This window comes from Vanacampus margaritifer, chromosome 10 (genome assembly GCF_051991255.1).
Source record: "Vanacampus margaritifer isolate UIUO_Vmar chromosome 10, RoL_Vmar_1.0, whole genome shotgun sequence".
NCBI lineage: Eukaryota > Metazoa > Chordata > Actinopteri > Syngnathiformes > Syngnathidae > Vanacampus > Vanacampus margaritifer.
Genome location: NC_135441.1, coordinates 9,921,383 through 9,942,072, shown reverse-complemented (window position 1 = coordinate 9,942,072; position 20,690 = coordinate 9,921,383). Strand labels below are relative to the sequence as shown.

The following is a 20,690-nucleotide window of genomic DNA, read 5'->3' as shown; positions in this document are numbered from 1 at the left end:
AACGTATCACCCACAAAAAGTGCAGAAACACTGTATTCTCACTTAAAACTATTTCATGTAAAAAATCAAGTACACAGCTGTGGAGCCTTTTTACGATAGATCCAGAAGGTCTAATCTGTCCAAAATGGTTTTTACTCTTATACTCTCTTGGGGTGGCTCTGCCCAGCTTATGTGACAATGTGTAACGCCACGGTTTCAACTGGCTAAAGCTTCAGGTTTAAAGTACAAAATTGGACATAACTCTCGTTCACTCTCATTTTTTTCCTGTATGATAAAAAACATTCACTGAGACACAGAAAAACAAATTTTCCCACCTGCTATTAAGTCCCCATGGACCCCACAACATCCGGAATACCTTACAAAAATCCACACAGCCATCCATTCACTTGATATTCCAAATAGGTTTCCTTCCCATAAAGAAAGACAAAATAAAGGTCACCCATAACCTAAAAACTACACACTCACATAAACACACATTTAAGCTAGGTTCGAGCCGCAGAACTTGACAAATACCGAAACACATTCGCATAAACACACACACATTGTCTCTGTCAGTGCATCCTCTTCCCCTACATCTTCCTCTCATGTAATTGTCCCCGCTGTGCGGCCCTTGCCTCCCGCAGGCCATGATTAATGTGATTGGAACCGTGTTCCTCTTTTTGTTGGCACGTTCCTTCAGAAGCCACGGGGGACTCTGGAGGGAGCGATTCAGCACAGACGCCCCTCCGTCCGCCCGTGCCGATTGTTTCGAGAATCTTCAAAGGAGGGACACATTAGCGGGGTATTAATGTCACGCAGGGATGGACCAACACGAGCTACAGGGTAGCCGCTGATAAGGCCTGCCTCGGTGGGAGTGCTTGGAAATACCTGCACGCTTTTATCTTCACTGAGCAGCCTGCTGCACTGATGGGGGGACGGGGCCAGACCACAAGTCATAGAACACACAATCAAGCCTTGTGATTTGCATCTGTGCACACTTGCAAGCGTGCACTTCAGGTCCTCTGGGTCTGCGTGTCAACATGATGTAAAGCTACAACGGCATAAAAAAATGGATACGACTTTTATTAGAATTCCACTTTACTGGTCAGAGTAAGCAGTTTTAGGAAGGAGGTGATAGCATCTATTTACATTTTGAAACATTTTTCATTTGGACCGCTTGCATCCGGGATCTTGTTCTTTCGGTCACAACACACAGCTCCCAACCATAAGTAAGGTTAGAAACGGTAAATGGAGCGCTTGGCTTTTCGGATTCAGCAACTTCTTCACCGCAATGGAGTGATACAGACTGTAGAGCAGAGGTGTCCAAACTACGGCCGGGGGCCGTTTGCGGACCACCGTCCATTTTCCAGCGGCCTTCAGCATATATAGAAATAACCTTTGGATGAGAGTGTTGAAAAAGTGGGAGGGGGTTGCTGGGTAAATATAGTGCTTTTCGAGATATGCAAAGGAACTAATTATTTCTCTTTATTTTGCCTCATGATTGACGATGCTTAAGTTTCAGAAGATAAAAATGTTTTCCTCCACTTTCTGCTCACTGTCTGATTTGTGAACATATGACATTTATGATTAACACACTTTATTTCGAACATAAAAACAGTAAACGCAACAAAATGTAAACAATACCAAAAAAATGAAGAACAAATAAATGAATGCAAAATAAGAAAACAATACATCTATCATTAACATGCTTGAAAAGGAGTAGGAATAAATCAAATACTCATTTAATCTTACACCAACATCTTTTTCATTATGAACTAAATAAAAACACTTATGTTTATATATACATGTATTATAACTATATATACATTGCACATACACACATCAATCGACACTGATATAAACACATTCATTTACATATTACTGTATCAATATCAGCAATATATAAGATATTCATTTGTAAAAAGACAAAAACAAACAACAACAATCTAAAAACAAACAAACCCTCAGGCCGCGTATCTTATAAACCTAATTTGCTTATATATATTTTTAAAGTGACATTGTTTCAATTCCACACTCAGTGTGTTCCACAGTCTTACTCCATTTTGTGTAATGCCGAATCTTTTCATTGTTGTTCGGCATCTTTGTAACTAAATTTTTTTCCCCGAATTAATACTGCTGTAAAAAATGTTATTTTATTAGTGATTCATCTTGCTTTGGTTCTGAATAAAGAGATTTGCTCAGGAGGCCAGATTTATTCTAGTGAAAAATCATGAGCTTGCAAAGACGACATGGGTGACTTGACTTCCCATTTAATAGTGGACCCTCTAGTCTATGGTCTAATTATTTAGTATTCACAAACATATCGTATAGTACACAATGAGTTAAAGCAAAGGAACTTCTTGCCTGAGTTCAGTTCAACTTGTCAATTCGTTAAAAAATATACATAAATCCAGTTCATAAACTTTGGCTTCGCATCAATAAGATGTGAAAAAAAGTCATTAAATCTGCAATGAACACTAAACTAGATGACTCAATGATGCGATTTACAGCGGAGTTTAAAATAGAGGTTTGCTACTAGGCAAGGTTATGAGAGTTCTCTTGTAAGGAAATTGATTTCACAGTTTTCACTCACAGATTTTGTCATTTCTGAGCCATTCAGAGATGTTAAAAGCATGACATCCACTTTATAGACGCTGCTTCTATGCTGATGAAACGGCAAAATGGACTGGAATATGATTAATACAAAAAAACATAACTTCCCAATAGGTATGAAATTATGAGGTGATTATGTGCATTGATCATTAATGAATGTGTCTTTTAGTGCAAATTCTGCACAATTGAGATTTGCAACCGATATATTTATAGTGGCATAAATGTAAAGTAAATAGGACACATTTGAGCAAATTGGCAATCAGCAAGAGAGCCAGGAAGTCACTTGATTAACAAAATCACAGGCATCTCTACAGTTTGACTTCGCCTACAAGAATTGTCTTAAGACCTGTTATGTTTTACACGCTTTTTCTAAATAATGCTTTAATTTCCAGAGTTCTGTTTCCTCAGTGAAACGTATCTGGACTTGACTGGATCTGCACATCAGCAAGACAACAGCAGATCAGAGGAACGTGAATAGTTGTAGAAGAATGTCACCACCACAGTGACGAGACGTGGCATTATAGCGCGCTTGCGTGAAACAACACACAACAGACAATCTCCAACAATGCCGGCCAGATCCATCATCTTCGCGCCACAGCCGACTTCCTGTCTTCACTCGAGCCGAGGCCTGGCTGGGTGATGAATGTCTCCTCCGCGCTCGTCTGTCCTTCGTCCTCCTGGGTTCACCCACCTTCCCCCCACCATACTTTTATTCTGTCCCCGTCTTTGTCGCTCCTTCGCTCCTCTTTCTCCCGAGTAACTGATAAAAATAGAGCTTCATAAATCATGCATCTTCTCTCACAGCCGGGCAAATGAGCGGCAGAAAAAGAGGGAATGACAGAGCGGGTGTAATGTTCGGAGTGAGATGTACAGAGTGAGGTGGATGACATCAAACTCCAGGAAGTTGACAGCGGGATAGATTGGAGCTGCGGGGCTCTTGGCTGCCCTCTCTTTTCTCTGGGAACAGGTTTCTTTCATGCTGGATTTGTGCCGAGAGGAAGGAATGAACATTAACATGCTGGGGGAGAAGGTCGCCAGACTTATGACGGTCACCGCGCCAGCAGGGTCCATGTTTAAAGTGTTCACAGACGAGACGCATCTCTCACTACTGTGCTCAGTCAATCTGTCTGTCACCGTGGGTAACAGCTCGGAGAGCATCCCAAGAGGGCAGCTTAAGTGAGAGACTTGAAATCACATGAAACCGGCAAACAAGCCGCCAACAGAGGATCTTTTCTAAAACTATTGAAGTATACATAAGAGGGCTCGTTTTTTCCCCTTTGCGAGGTAGATGCCTACATGTCAAAGTCAGGTTAAGAGTTCATGGGAAAAAATGTATTTGGATTGTATCAATCTTTGAATGGATTTGTCTTAGTTGTAAATGAGTAAAGAAGACGGAGGCTCCCATTTACAAACACCTCTCATCCATCATTCAGTCATCATTTGAGAGCAAAAATCGTATTAGTCTCGAACAATATCTTTGAAATCTATGTCTGAAAATATATAAACCTTCTAAAATAAGCCAATTAATATATACAGTATGCTGAGCATTACCTTACATATCATCATGTCTTCAAGTAAACACTTTCTGATCCTTTTAGTGTACATTTCCGTTTGTACATGCCTCGGAACAACACTAACTCAATACGTGTGATGTACGTACCGCAACCAATGCTATACAGAACTAAAGTAGGCGACCCCAAGTCACACTATGACAATGGAAATCTTGCTATACTGTACAGTTAGCCAGTGTGCAATCAACTTTGAGACAGATAATGTAATGCAAAATTTAGCATTAGCATTTAGTGCATAAAAAGGGTAGCTGACTATCACTTGGATAGATCCAACTTGAATGTATACTTACTTCTACAAAATCTATTTCATCTATATAGATAACAATAATTGATGAAAATCTGAGTAATTTGGTGTTAAGTATAGAGACATCACAGACCGTTTGGATTCTTAAGGCCTTTTCACATTGTATTTAGCAGGACATATCATCACCAATCCCACTCATTATGTATGTGGTGAGGGGCTGGGACCACAGAACGGAGCATTGCTAGGCGGCACGGTGTGGCGAGAGGACTTCAGTCGCGACGGCAAGGTATGGAGGACAGAAAATGCCCAAATTAAAAAGAAATAAATACAAATGAAAATAAAAATGGATATAACAAATAGAAATCAAAAATTTAATTAAATGAATAAATAAGAACGGAAATAATAAATAAATACATAAATAATGGGATTCAAAAAATAAAAATAAATATGGAAATAAATACAAAAATAAATATGTATAAATAAATATAATTAAATTTTAATCAATAAATAAATCCAAGCCTTCGAGACTTCCTTGTTTGCCGACCTGCTTGGTGTAAATGAGAGAATACTCCACCATCGAAAGGCAATTTGCAATGGCAGAGTCCAACCCAAGACACGCTTAGGACCGCCCCCTCATTTGAATTCTGAATTTCAACATTTCATGACGCATTTCATGAGAGTATGCAGCATAAAATAAATAAATGAGAGCAGAGCGTTTTTATTTATTAACTGACATTGAATAATTGATATATTTATTTTTATATTTATTTACACACTTTTTTAATATTAATATTTTGTAATGTCGTTTTATATTTTTGTAATTATTTTTACTTGTGTATGTATATATATATATATATATATATATAGTCATTTTTACTTCCATGTATATTTATTTTTGTATTTAATTATTGAATTATATTTTCATATCCGTTTTCTTTATTCTTGTATTTATTTATTATTTTGGCATTTTTGGTCCTTCCATTCAAGGCGTCTCAAATTAGAAAATGTTCTATTCGACAGAGACAGCAGTGTGACGTCAGACAAGCGCCTCCAATTGAAGAAAAGCTGGCGGAGTGACTGTGTTATTTTGGTGGACTTGTTTACAAGTAACGGCATAATTAAACTATCAAGGTTCATGCCAAGCTATTGATTATTATCTGCTGCTCGTGTCCTCATCCTACACGTTAAAATGACCAAAGTCACGGCTCATGGAAGATACATTTGACATCTAACCAGCGGCTAAATCTCCATTATTGCTTCCGGGTAGTCTGCTACGTCAGCACTTCCAAATATAAGCATGTTGGCAACTGATCATTTCACATTGCAGCATAACATTTTCCACACTCAGTGAGTGCCGTGTGAAACGGGCTTTAAGCTCCTTTTCCACTGCATAGTACTGTGCCTGCTTGGCTTGCCACAGCTGTATTCTCAATTTGGAGTTGAAAGGTGAAAAGTATTTATTTGAGTTTAAACTATTAAGTACTTTAATTCCCCTTCTGACATTTTAGAGAGACAAAACTATCAGTAAGTGAAACAACTTTGCTGTCCTTTCAATGACACCCTTGGAGCACTAACCCACTAAGACAAGAGACGCACGACCTTGTCACAAAGTGGAGCAACACACTGACATAGCAGCTATAATCCTATATAGTGGAACCGGGCTTAGCAAGGAACACACATTAAAGTCATCCGTGGCAACTGTAACTGCAATAGTATTTAATTTTAAATGGGGATCCTGCACAGAGAGAGTGAAGGAGCACCAGCGATTTGTGGATGCGGAGTAAGCGAGGTCAACCTGCAAATTAATAAATAATGGTTTGTGAGTGGAAACCCAGTCACTGTGGGGATTCCGGGTGTGAGAGTGAAAAGTTCACCAGATATACAAGAGCAAACACACATCCGGCTCTGTCGCTGTGGCAGAAAAAATGCCTCCATATTTCATGAGCACTTCTCCCTGACTTCACTTGTGGGCCTCGAACAAACCTGACGCTTTTATTGCAGTAGAAACCGCACATAACGGGTCACCGCTATTGGGACGGCTTTTACTGCTGAAAAAAAAAAAGAAATGCTTGTTAAAACAATGTTCTCCGACACTTTTATACATTCGCTTTATGACTCGGAAAATGTTGCTTTTAAAACTGCTAATATACTCTCACTGGTACACCTACACATTTTATAGAGATCCAAGAGGGGATTTTTTTTCTAAAAAAAAAAAACCTTTATGAATAATCATGCTCACTTGTCAAAAATGTGCAAAATTTCACAAGAAAACATTTTCTTAAAAGCTCTGTTTGATCATTTTGGTTTTGGTACAGATGTGTGTTGAGGACCCAAGTGCAAGGAAACAGGGAGGCAAGGCACGAAAAGCTCTCAAAAAGAGCATTTGATATTAAAAGAAACAAAAAGGGAATCATGGATTAATGAAAACTACTAAATTATCAAAAGTCCAAAACAACAAGATTTTAACAGACAGCAAACAAAATGAACCAACAAAGACGGAAACAAAACAGGGAACTAAATACAAGCAAACAAACCAGATAACGAGGAACACCTGGACAAGACAAAAGTGACTGAAGGAGCTGATTGGTAGAGACGAGGGACCGGGTTGACGGGCACAGGTGGAAACAAAAGGCCGAACGAACAGGAGAAGACGTGAACCACAAGACAACCGCCATTTCTCTATATGAAGAACACTGACTTGAGCATACTTGAAAATGTTCTTCCCAAGAACGCCAGTCTTTGTAAATTGGAACGGGTGTGCGCTTGTGAACCTCCCCCCCAACTCTGAAATCTCAATAAATGAATCCTTAAAATGTTGTGCTCAATGGAAAACCACAACAAACTTGTTGCACCCCCTGGTTATTTTTTGAATGTAAAGACCTTTTCAGACAAATTGTGACAAAAACAAGAATCAGCATTTGAGCTTTGGTACCCCTCAACTGGTCGCCAGTCAACTGCAGGGCACATATTAAATATTCATCAAGCCTTTATAGAGTCTTCAATTATTAAGATTCCATGCATTTGGAAAAGCATGCAATCACAGGACGAATATTGCAAACATGAACATGAAGATTTGAGCCAAGAATTAAACTCAAGGTGCTCGCTTATAGATTCAAAGGAGAGACAGACACGATACTTTGCACAAATAACAAAATGGGAAAAAGAGAGAGAGAGAAAGGTGAGCTGGCGAGTCTGTAATTCAATAAAAGGTTTGAGCTCACAGACATCGAGACTGGCAGTAAAATCATTGTTTCCCCTCATAAAATTCAGAGTTCCGATTTTATAGTATTTTCTGGTTTCGGGCCTGTGCGTGCGTGCGTGCGTGCGTGCGTGCGTGCGTGCGTGCGTGCGTGCGTGCGTGCGTGCGTGCGTGCGTGCGTGCGTGCGTGCGTGCGTGTGTGCGTGTGTGTGTGTGTGTGTGACTCACCACACCACTGAGACGGCTGCGCGCATTTACAGCGTGTTTGAGAGCCAGTTTGATCATAGCCGGGAGTCTGAGGACAACCGCCTCCATGTCCTGTTCGCTGCTCATGGCCGCCGCCAACTTCCCCAAGCCGTCCACGTACGTCTTCCAATGAGGCTGCACCTCGGCCGCTCCCCCCAGGCAGCCGTGCATCACCGCTTGGCAGAAGCCCCTGCAGACTGGCGGCCCCAGCAAGCCCTGGCAGTGCGGACAGTACCACAGTCTCATCAAGGCTCGGCCACAGTCCCGACCGGGTCGCAGGTGGTCGGTGGTGTTAACAACTTCGATGCCCAGGTTCAACGCCTGGAGAAAGACTCGCGTTGCGAGGAGGGAGCGGGAGAGGCGAGTCGTCATCAGTTTGGGATAAGGGCCGAAGGCTCCCGAGTCCTTCCAGGCCTCTTTGATACACTCCTCAGACAAAGACCCGCTGCCCCCAAGCAGGCGTCGATATGTCATGTGAAAAAGGCGGCCATAGAGCACTGCCACCATGTGATCCACTGTGGAGTCCGAGCCCAGGATGTAGAGCGACATGTCCAGGAAGAGCTGCCCGACTGAGCTCTGGGCTCCACCTCCGAGAGCGGGGAAATCCGATTTGAGCATAGCCAGCGTTGCATTCCGACCATGACGCAGCACCAAGTCAAAAGCCTCTGCAAGACAACAAGCAAACAAACAGGGGGTAGTTATTAGGGATGAAACGATAACAGCAATATCGCAATATTAAAACTGCTAGTATCGTCGTTATTAGTGCAGTTTAATTTTAATGTGGCATGTTTTTGCCAGGCGGCACGGTGGATGACTGGTTAGCACGTCCACCTCCCAGTGCACAGAGCGTGAGATCGAGTCTTCGGCCTTCCTGGGTGTAGTTTACATGTTCTCCCGTGCCTGTGTGGGTTTTCTCCGGGAACTCCATTTTCCTCCCACATTCCAAAGACATGCATGGCAGGTTAATTGAACACTCCAAATTGTCTACAGGTGTGATTGTGAGTGTGGATGGTTGTTTGTCTCTGTGTGCCCTGTGATTGGCTGCCAACCAGTTTAGGGTGTAACCCGCCTACTGCCTGAAGCCAGCTGAGATAGGCTCCAGTGCCCCCCGCGACCCTTGTGAGGATAAGCGGTTAAGAAAATGGATGAATGGATGGATGTTTTTGCCAGCTGCGTTTAAGATCCACACTAACGGCCAGATGAAGAGGAACGCAACACGTTGGCGTTCCTACACAAATTGACTCAATTTATAACATGTTATTAGTGATTGTCAGTTGTTTATGTGCATTGAGGTTAATGTTACCTGTACTATGTGTATGAATATGACCTCAACTAATTGGCATTATGTAGATGAAACATTTTAAATAAAATTACTGGCTAAGCCTGTTTCGTTGTCACTGCTGTTATGCACAAAGCAATATTGTGCTTTTTTATCAATGTATTAATTAATTAGAGGTGTCAAAATTATCATTTTTTTAACACACGATTAATGACCGCCCCTTTCTTGGAAAGCCTGTACTGGGGGAATTCCAATTGCAATGCAGCAGACACGTCCACGTCAAAATTTAGGAGTAATACATTTAATACTGGGATCGAGTTATATTGTACAATTGAAAAAATTTGCAGAATTTCACACGTTACTTAGCGTTAAAGATTAGATAGCTCTTAATATGAAAAGAAAAATGCACTGAGCTGTCACCATCTTACAAATGCAATTATGCCCTCTAGTGGCAGAAAAAATGACCTCAACACAAATTAATATCACCTCGTTTTTTACAGTACATCTTTTTAATCTTAACTCAATTTTATGAATTAATATGAAATTACTGTATCAAAGACTAAAAGATGCAGCCATAATTCTATTGGTTTAACATTTTTTCCACTTTTATGTTAACAATAGTATGAAAACTTATTAAAAATATTTTATTGTACAGTTTATTGATTGTACATTAAGAACAGATATAAAATTTGCGATTAATCGTGAGTGTATATATATATATATATTACAATATCGTGGGTTTTTATGCCATGATGTTTTTATATATCATGATTTTCTTTATATCGACAAGCTCCCCAAAATATTGTGATAATTATCGTATCGTGAGGTTAGTGTCGTGACAATATCATGTAGTGCCCTTTGGATATTTTTACATTTTTAGTAGTTATTGTCAAAGATGATATGTTTATGGATAGGTGGGGGTAAAGCACAATGAAGCACACTCATACAGGAGCTGCTATTGGCCACAGCTCACACCAAGACACTCACACGCAACCAGCCAAATTATTTTCAAAATATTTTATAGGTGGCCTCTGTGTATGCCAGATTTTTACCTGTTACTGTTTGGTCTGGAATGTATCCCCATGATGAAAAGTTTATTGTAGTTCAAATATGATCTCTAGTAGTTAAATAAAAGAGTTATCCAAATGATTTTTTCTTCACAGTGTGGAAGAAATAGCCTACTCCTTCACAGTTATGAGCAATATATGTAATATGTTTGTTTTGTTATTTTGTGGTGGTATTTTTATTAAAGAGCATTGTGTTGAACTTTTCCTTATCAGAGGTCTAACATTATTTTCTGGAGTGCAAAATACAATATAACACTGATAACGTGAAAAAAAAAACAGGAACTCACGATGTGTGTGTTAATTAGTGCTGTCAAAGTTAAAGCGTTAACTGATTAATTAATCGCAAAAAAATATTGCATTAATCATGAATTAATGCAGATTAATCCCATTATTAATTTTGACCATAGATTATCCTTTAGCGTGACAGCGGATGGCTACGTTTAAGGTTGCACAGGTCATGTTTTAGCATAATAAACATAATTTAATGTATTAAAGTAAAGCATTTAATAAATGTGTACGTATCACATTTAGAATATTTGTTCATGTCAAAATATTGGGGTCATTTTTTTCCATTTTAAATTATGCAAGTAATTAACTGATTAGAAAATGAAGAGGCTGAGCGTGCGCAGTGGATCAAAAAATGTTGAAGACGTCCTCCTTGGCGTTAAATTTCAAAAGAATGAAATTCTAAGATGTGATTGATCTGATTCAAAAATGTCATCGTTTGACAGCTCTAGTATTAATGTTTACACGCAGCCAGTACTGTATACGAGTGTCCATAAAGGAGCAAGGAAAGTGAGGAAGGAAAATAATCAGCGGCATCCTGAGTCTCAAAGACTCAACGTCTTATCTCCAAGCTGGCACAGGAGATGAGGGCTCTATCACCGCAGCCAGCAGCCATAGTATGAAAGGACAATAATAGCAGGGATTTCTAGCACTATTATCGAACTTCACGGGGAGCAGAGAGTCGGTGCAATGAAGCTTTCCCCTGGAGAGAGAGGCAAGTAAGTGATGTTGAAGTTATACCCCCACGGGTCCACTACACCTCCGTTTGGAACGATAGCTTGAGCTTCTAGTGTATGTGCAGGGAAATGCATTGCTATGAGGGACACTGAAGGCAGTTATGGCTTATTTGCTTGAACAGCATGCCATTTCATCTTCTTTTTATTTATATATATATATATATATATATGTCTGATTTCACAGGAGATGACTTGATGGGAAACTTTCATTTGTGTCTTCATTCTGCATCAAATGATGCTCTTAGCAGTCCTCTGAGACTTTTACACAGCAAAATGATCTGACAATCTGTCTCAGTAGCGCAGAACAAAAAAAAAATGGTTTTGCAGTGAACATTTTTACCCAATAAGGAAGTTGATATGTGACACGACATCCACAAAAGATATGGACAACTGGTTTGCTTTGAATAAGCGCTATCAATGAGAAGAGAATACCACAGGAAATACAGCATCACTCAGCAAGCAAATTCACCATATGAAAGTCAGTACCACTGTATTTTTTATTGTGTATTTCAATGGATGAAAACATCAACATAAATACCATCTTAAAAGTCATTTCACTTTTAAACGTAGTCTTCATCATGCTATGGCGAGCACTGATTGATGGTCTAAGATTTGTACACATGCTTAGACATCTCATCTCTACTCAATCGATAGGTCGCAGGGTACATTTCTCTTGAGATTTTATAGGAGAGATATTAAGCTTTGTCTTAATAACGGCTCTCTGACATGCTTCAGTCCAAATACACACAATACACAGACGCTCAGAACACTTCGTTTAAAATTGCGTTGCTTTTGTCTAGGTGGTTCTGTCTTAGGTCACTACTCGTCCCTTTCAAAAGGCTTTCATTACAAGGATAATTGGGGGGTCGGTCAGCTACTCGTTCTCAAATAGCCCAAGGTCTGAACACAAAAGTGAGTCCCCATAAAGATAGACATTTTCACTCATGGAGAAATTACACTTAGCAATTTGTGTGTGGATCCGCGAACATACGCCCACGTCAACAACTTTGAACATTAAAGCATGCGTCATTAATCAGAAGCAGTGCTATGTAAAATAGCTGCACTGCTACATCACAATCTGGCAAAATTCAGACACATTTGACGAAATAAGAAGCTTACTTTCACACTCCGGAGACCAAACTATTTGTATACAAGCAAAAAGCATTCAATTTTCTATAATGGGTTCCACTAAAACAGCAAATATATAACCAATATCCTAAATTTTTATGTATTTCAGACAGAATATTAATTAAATGTGGAGAAAAAGCAGATGAGTTTACACTAAGGATGTGGAAGCAAGGGAGTAAAAGTCCAATTACTTTTTCATCACGATAAAGAGACAACTTTCCTTAAAGTAGCACAAATGAGCAACAAAGCAGCATTTGGCAGCACCTTTGGACAAAAGCGGTATTGTTTTCCCTTGAAAGAACCACATTTCCCATGAGGCCAAGCGCATATCATGTGAAATCCGGACGTCCAAAGAAGTCCGCAGTTGGACTGAATTACATTGTTTCCAGTGGCTATTTTCTATTTTTTCTTTATACAGCATTGCAACATTTCTCAAATATGTTAACAGCAGACGATGGTTGTGACCTTCTTAATTGTACACATAAGCGGCTGCGCTCCCACCCTGCGATGCATTCACAAGCATTCGTAAACAAGAAAAAACACAACTTTTGAGTGTTGCGTGGCTGGTCGGGTGAGTGTGGGAAGGCGAACTATCAAACTGCTGGCTATTTATTGCTACTACGCAATTTTCCAATAGCTAACATTAGCATAATCATTTTTTATGTGAGCATAGAACGCTACCTTCTAAAAAGAGCCGAGTCCCCGCAAAGGCAGCGTGGTTTGGAAATCACCTGTCTTCCGCCTCGCCAGCGAGTGAAATCCTACAGGAAGGCTTTTTATCATCATTATTATTGTCGCCTCGGACAAAAATCTTCGTTTCTTGGGGTGTTTTGTAGCTTCTGCATGATAACAGTAATCGTGCGTAAAAAGTTTGACTTGACTTTCGTCTGGAACGACTAGTGAAAGCACGTATGCCGTGTGGCAGGGTTGACACCACCCACCAGTTGTTTAGTGCCATTAAAAATGATAGAGACCCCCTCAGGCCATGACAAAGGTTTCATTAATCTAGCTATAAGTCTATGCTTTAGCAGCAGAATTATGAAAATATGAATTGAAGGTTCAAATCCTATTTAGTGTTACTTTAATATGTTACAATTTTGAAACAAAGTTGAACCCGCCCACAAACGTTTTAATCTAACGAAATCTGATATTTTTATAAACAAGGGGGTTGCGATTACTGATACCAGGTATCAGTATTGATCCAATTCCAGCCTTAATATAAGGTATCAGGTCGTGGATGTTGTTAATACCAGCCACCGATACTTAAGGCAAAAAAAAAAAATGGATCTACCATTGAGTAAGTCCTCCTCTGCATTAGTTAGCACTATACTGTAGTTTTTGACACATCATCTTTATCAAAAAGAAAGCTTTGGTCACAATTTTTTTGTCATTGTATTACATGAAATTTTATTTATCAAAAGTACTAGCGGTATCGGTGCATATTCAAAAATGATCAAAGAGAATACTTGTACTAACAGTGCTATTGTAAATGGAAATTGCTGTATAAGTAAATTGTCAACAGAATCCCTTAAGAATGTCCTTGGAAGAATGTAAACAGTCACACAATCACCCTTGTCTCAAGTTAGATTACTGTTGACATGAGCGTGCACATGTGCGACAGGTCTCGGGTGCACCTGCCACTTGCCCAAAGTCAGCTTGGATCAGCTCCAGGTCATCCATTTCCCCAAATGAGGATAAGCGGTGTCGAAAAAGGATGGATAATCATACATTTCTTTGGGTTGTGCTCACCTGGTGCTGGTTCTCATTCTTTGAGGCTAGCTTCCTTGATGGTACACACACACACACACACCATAAATAATAACTCATTCTTTCATCGACTTCTCTCAAAGAGACTCTGTGTGTTGTTCACGCTTAACACGGACTTTGTGGGGTATGTATGGTGTGATATGAGTGTTAAGTGGATTTTTATTGATGGCTTGAAGTAGATGTTAGGTAATATGCTAATTGGATAGGCTTTCTTTCATCCGGCGGTTAATGTGATAGCATAACGCTTCAGGAGAACAAAAGGCAAGCGTAGCGTTATCGCCTTTATACAGCAACACGGTTTGATTAAGAAGTCTTAAGAGTGTCGTGGTAAACTTTGGTTTACATTTTTTAGACTGCTGTTACACCTGAGATATACAGTACCTTCCCCTGATAAGAGAAACTTGAACAATAAATGTGGTGCCAGGCTGCAAATCCACCTCAAGCGTATTAGCTTCTTCTTTCTTTTACTTCTTATTTTCCTCTAATTCAGCTGCTACCGATAGTATCCTTTTCACCACAAACAGCAGCCACTTTGTAAAGTTTTCGAGACAGACTAGCGGGCTCGTGATAAACGCAATTTAATGGCTGTAAGTAGCCAGGGTCATGGTAAGAAACACCGCAAGCCCATTTCCTGCGCATGCTGCTGTTTCCCCCCCCCCTCATCAGTGAAAGCCTGTGCGGGATCAGGTGTCCTCTAATGGAGGGAGAGGGCCTGTATGTCAGAGACCTGTGACATTCTGGATGCGACTGCAGGGGGGTTGGGAACACACATTAGCAAAGCAGTAGCCCACAGATGGATAGCTACAGGGACACAATTAGAATTAGTGGTAACATTTACTTTGTCAGTGTCACAGATGGAGGCAAGCTGGCTGCCCGTTTGTCCTCTGAGACTGAAGGCACACGCGCGAAGAAGCAGCGAGATTGAAATATATCGGCCTCATTCGCCCCGGCCCTCCAAATTTCAACATTTTCACCCAAGGATCAAGATTTTTATAACTGCAGCCAAGTGCTGGCAAAAAGACTTAGGAGAGGACACAAGCAAGAGCAGGCTAGACAGACTGGACTACTTACAATATGATTTTCATCCCGGAGTCCTGTCAGTTTCACTGAATTAAAGTGTCTCATTTCCTTTAAGTATTAAAATACAGATCGGGTCCCTCAAAGTCCTGCAGAGGGCACTGACTGTCACCAGTGTTATATTTCCATCGTGTTAGCATATCATAAGGCAGATCTTCTTTCTAAGTTTGTCATGTCATTATCCAAAGTCTGCCTTAAAGCTGTGCACATTAAAAATGATCTAATGCGAAGACAGCCCTTCATTTTGACATCAAAAAGCTGAAAGTGACACGAAACAGGCTTTTCATATAATCTATGAACGCTCTGTCATTGAACGTAGTCAACGTTCATGAAGCCATCAGACGGCTTGTCAAATAAATCAGCTGCGGGGCTCATAGCAGACAAGACTGGCTGACCACTGACTGTGGTTGTCTGCCATAGCAGCCTCGCGCTGGACCGCCTCATCCATCTTCTCGCCATTTCCCCTTTTATCCGCGTGTGAAGAAAACATCAATAAATTACCACAACAATGAGACTAATCCATTTGGCTGATGGAGTGTCACCTCTAGATGCCATAGAGACGGATGTAGAAGTTGCAAACACCTGGTCCTGGTCAAAATAGTGGATGTGCGAGCTTCCCAAGGAGGACATTCATAAGGATTAACAGCTCACGTTCAAATTCCACCACAGAAAGAATTTTTATGATGGGATATTTGATGATGGAAAAAAAGAAAATGAGACAACTACCATGGAAATGGAAATGCTTGCAACACAGTAAAAAATATCCCTTTATGGTCTAGGGGCCCTATTTTGGCAGACTGGCGCCCGTGCTCTCAACATAAAAACAGGTGTAAATATTGGTGCCAGCTAGGGAAAGTCTAGTCTAGTGTGTTTGGGGCCATTTTGCGTCTCACTGGGTGTTATGGCGCACGGAGCTGCCTCGTCTCTGGTGTCCCTCACAGGTAGACTGTTATCGGCCTAAAAACAGGTGCATCTTAATTTTCGTGTTGAGGCAAGTCTATTTTACCATGTTTGTGAACATGATATGGTATGCCTCGCTGGGAGTTCTGGCTGCTGTCGCACCCCCGGCTTGTCTCACAATCTGGTGACAAACAGTAGACTAGGTTTTAGACTCGCAAAAAACAGGTCTATCTAGTGGCGCATGTAAGGTGATTCTGGTGGATTTGATCAAAGCACAGGCAGACAGATTTTGCACACCACGGACGTATATGGTTGATGTCATCCATTTCATTCATAAATATGACAACGAAGTAGTGTTGCACAGAATACCGGTACCAGTACCATACCTTGATGTTTTGGCATCAAAAACGGCTCGGTAGCAAAAAATAATTAGCACCGGTTCTTAAAAAAAATAAATACAAGACAGCCTGCCAACTCTTTTTTTAAAGGCACGCATGGTCACCTGTCTACCGATATGCGGAAAACGCCTTAAGTGGCACGCCTTTTTCAGTTTGTGTGTGAGAGGGCTCAGGAAGATGGCTTCACGCACTGAACACTGAAGCGCTCGCTGGCCTCCTTGTTGAGAAGCACGATGCGCTAATTAAGTGTAAATATGTATAAAAAAAGCCCAGATGACTGACAGAGCGACAGGTTGTGAGGCATTTTTTGACACGTCCCTTAAAAAATAAGTCAAGTGTAAATTATTTTGTTCCCAGTTTATAGTATTTGATTACGCATTCGACTAATTGGGAGCGTAATGGAAAAGAGCAGAGACATGCACGCACTCTAGCAACGTTACATTGAGTCATGGGAGGAGTGCCACCGTATTACCAATATTTAAAACGAATGACATCAAATGGAGTCAAATACAGTACTTCAAGAATATGGCATGCAATGCAAAGGCACATACAGTATATAAAAATAAAAAATAAAATTATTTTGCTGCTTTTGCTGATGTTTTAGATTTTTGTCGAGGTACCGTTTCAGTACCGGTATCGTACAGGTATAGTACTGAAGTCAAAATTTTGGTATCGTGACAACACTACAACAAACCCTCTGAATCAGTGTAGAAATCAATTAATTGTACGAATTATTATCATTATCATCTTAATGCTTCCTGGTCTCCAATTGCCCACGTCACATCCAGCCAATGGGAGAGCTTGCAGTTTACCAGCCAATGTTATGCACAGACCCCAGCAAGTCTATTTTCTGTTACAACAAAAGGCGGAGTGCTCTCTGACGACCCGATTTTAATTCCACTACAATTGGCCGTGAAAAGGCTCCGTTTAATTCCACAATGGCGCACAACACCCAGGTACGCACAAATCTACCTGTGCTAAGTCTACAAAAAAAAAGTAAAATAAACGTTAGAACAGTTAGCCTGCATGTTGCGCTAGGCTTGTGCTGGGAACCAAAATAGGTCAAATATATGCATTAGATTCTCTTTGTCACCATGTCTCCATAAAAGTTAATGTTAAGAACTTAACAGTTTTTATGTGTTTTACTGTATCCAGCAGTTAAAGCAACACAAAGGAACTTTCAGTTTACGTTGATTATGGCGACAACATATGGACAAAAGCGGTATTGTTATGTCTGAAGGAAGACCACATTTCCTATGAGGACAAGCGCATTGCGTCGTTTTTTTTTAGCTCACTCCTTCAAGTGGAATCCGGGCCAATGTTGATCCTTGACTGTCCTTTCATCCTGGGTAGCTTTTGATGTATGCCATAAAGCAGCCAGCACATTTGTAGTTTTTTGAGTGGCAGTGTTCCTACCATCCACCTCAAAGTTGCTTAGTGGCAGTAAAAAATATACAGACCCCTTCAGGCCTTGGCAAAGGTACCATTCAACTGGTTTCAAGTCAATATTTTATTAAGGTTGAAAAGTTCCTTAGTGCTACTTTAACTAAAAAATACTTACCTATTACTATTAGCTGTATAATATATCATTTAGGTTTTATATTTCATATCTTTTTTCACTGTTATTTCCTATGGGGCATTGGGTTTAAATAGTCTATTATGCAACAGGATAAAGTGCTTTATTTGTGTGTGTTTTTAAAAGTCTCTTTAAAACTTGAATGTAGCCAACTTCAATTTATGAGTTGAATGAGTCTCAGCTCAAAATGCTGATGGAAATCCAGCCACGCTTGTCCTCGTTAGGGTCATGGCTGAACTGGAGCCTATCCCAGCTGATGCTGCTCATATTGAAAATGCACTTGTGTATTGCCCAAAATATATTTGAATTGAAAAACTTTGAATGAAGACATTAATTAAGCATTTATTGAATTAAATAGAGGCCTGGATCCTACTGTTTTTGTTTTTTTATTGAATCCCACCACCAATTTAAAAATATTTCATGATGACTATGAAAAGATGTACATATATGATTCTAAATGTCCTCAATAACAGTCCTTTGTACAACACGCCCACTCATACACACACTTCCCAGCAGACTTTGTGATGGAATTTTACGAGTCTGTTTACAACAAAGACAGTCGAGGTTCATCGACTGTAAAAACACAATGCTGCTTATCCAGACACATTTCCCAAACTGTTCCAGGTAATCTGAGACTTGATCACCTAGTGGGATGGGCCCGCGTATCCACAGTGTTACAAGGTGGCTTATGGGGGGTGGGGGTCTGATTCCTGGAACCATGCAGACAGGATGCTGGTAACGCCCAGACAGCATCACCAGTAGACCGTGATGGCCAGTGGACAGCGGGGTGGAAATGAGATTTGTATTAGGTTACTCCATCTGTCCTTCACGGTAAACATACACCAACAAACACTGCGAGCACACACACACATCCACAATGCATTCCCGCAGAGCACAACGGTAGCCAGGTGGCCACAGTGTGAACCAACATTTGGCACACGGTGGTGTGACAGCCAGGTATGATTCCGGGTGAAAGGATGAGAGACAGTCACACAGCTGAAGATCGTTCTTTGCATTCATGAAAAAGTGTGACAAATACATTGGCACCTCAGACTTCCAATTCTGGTTTTCAGAATCAATTTTCGGTCTAATTAATTCAAGTACCACTGTACTTTGTACTCTGCATTCACCTTCTAGGCTAACTACATTGAGCATGCTCTAAAAGGCAACCAAGAATATATCCATTCATCCCCTTCAGTTTAAAATGGATCATTGGTCCAATAAACACATTTCCCATTCCGAAGTTGCAACCAGAGCATGCAGAAACCAATAGTCTTGTATTGAAGCTGATACAAAATATACCAGGCTTCTTCCGCTTTCAATATTTCTGACTTTCACTATTGACTTTGTTGGTCCGTGGCGCTGTGGTGTTGGCCTAGGTCAAAAGGGCCGACGAGCAGGCTCCATCAGAGGACAGACTACTGCAGTGCAGAGGACACAGCGGGGTGCAGCGGACGCAAGGACATAAGCAAACCCAGCAAAGGGCCAGAGGGTAGAAGAAGGACGGTTTTAGTATGATCTTGCCAGAAAAGAAACCTTGAGTAAGGCTTTGAAGCTGCATTCAAAGGCAGCAAGAGTCAAGCAGTGCCAGAGCTGCAAGGCACTTCTTGGCAAAAGTCAACCACATTGATAGTGTGAAGACACAACTTGCAACTCAGGATTCAGGAATACTATCACGCTAGAAACGGGTCCTTTTGTTAAATTTGTATCCTATAATTAGTGGTAGGAAGTAAAAAGGTCCTTAAGTAGATTTTTCAGGTATCGGTACTTTAGATTTTTATTTTTATTTATTTTTTTACCTGATAATGTTTTACTTTTGCTCCCTATATTTGAAAGGAGATATTTGAACTTTCTAATCCTTTGTCAAATCAGGCTTCTTATTTTATTCAGCTTCTGCGGATGACGTTGCAACATATAAACAAAACGTATCGTAAATAGACAGAGGTGAAATCGATTGATTGTAAAAGTAAATTTCAGAGCAGTCAGAGGTCTAAGATCAATTTTTAATGGTAGATTTTATAGGCTGCATTTTTTTTGTGCCCAGTAACCTTAATAGCTATTTGTTTTTAGCATTTTGTCATGGCTCGAAATAACTCCTTTTTTTTATTTGCCTGCTAGTTTGCTATTCAAAATTGGATACTCTCCATTTTAATGTTCTAGCAAGACTTCTGTGAAAAGTGTACTCAATATCACAACCACTTAATTCTGGTGTTTAATGATTACATGTCATGATAGCTTAGCAAGTAGCATCTCTTAGAGGAAAACAATGTCAAATTTCCTTTCAATTTAACTAAAGTTGGTCTACACATAATACATTTATGCTTCTAGAAAGCCGACTCCTCAATTGTGCAGGATTGTTGGATTAAGCATGCTGCAGTACCCTGAGTCTTAACTCCTGGGCGTTATTTGACCATTTTTGGGCTTTTTGTTGGTTCTGACCAAGCCATTTCAAAATAAAATAGCTCCCAGGTTAAGTGGCATAAAACGCCCATAGTTTTTTTTTTTTTTTAAATGTCCATTTCCCTTTCCTTATATCCAGCCCAGTGTCTATAAATTTTACGGCAGTTGAGGTGGGTGCTGAAAGTAGTAAAATCTTGCTCTTGCAAATTCAAGCATTTTAAAAC

At 40.3% G+C, this 20,690-nt stretch overlaps 1 protein-coding gene across 1 annotated transcript in view; it reads right to left on the bottom strand.

Moving 5' to 3' along the window:
- Positions 1-20,690, bottom strand: part of gpc3 (glypican 3) — a 126,023-nt gene that overhangs the window by 49,606 nt on the left and 55,727 nt on the right. The window contains exon 3 of the mRNA XM_077577039.1: positions 7,835-8,517. Coding sequence (XP_077433165.1) covers positions 7,835-8,517 — 683 coding nt within the window. The remainder of the gene's footprint in view (positions 1-7,834; positions 8,518-20,690) is intronic.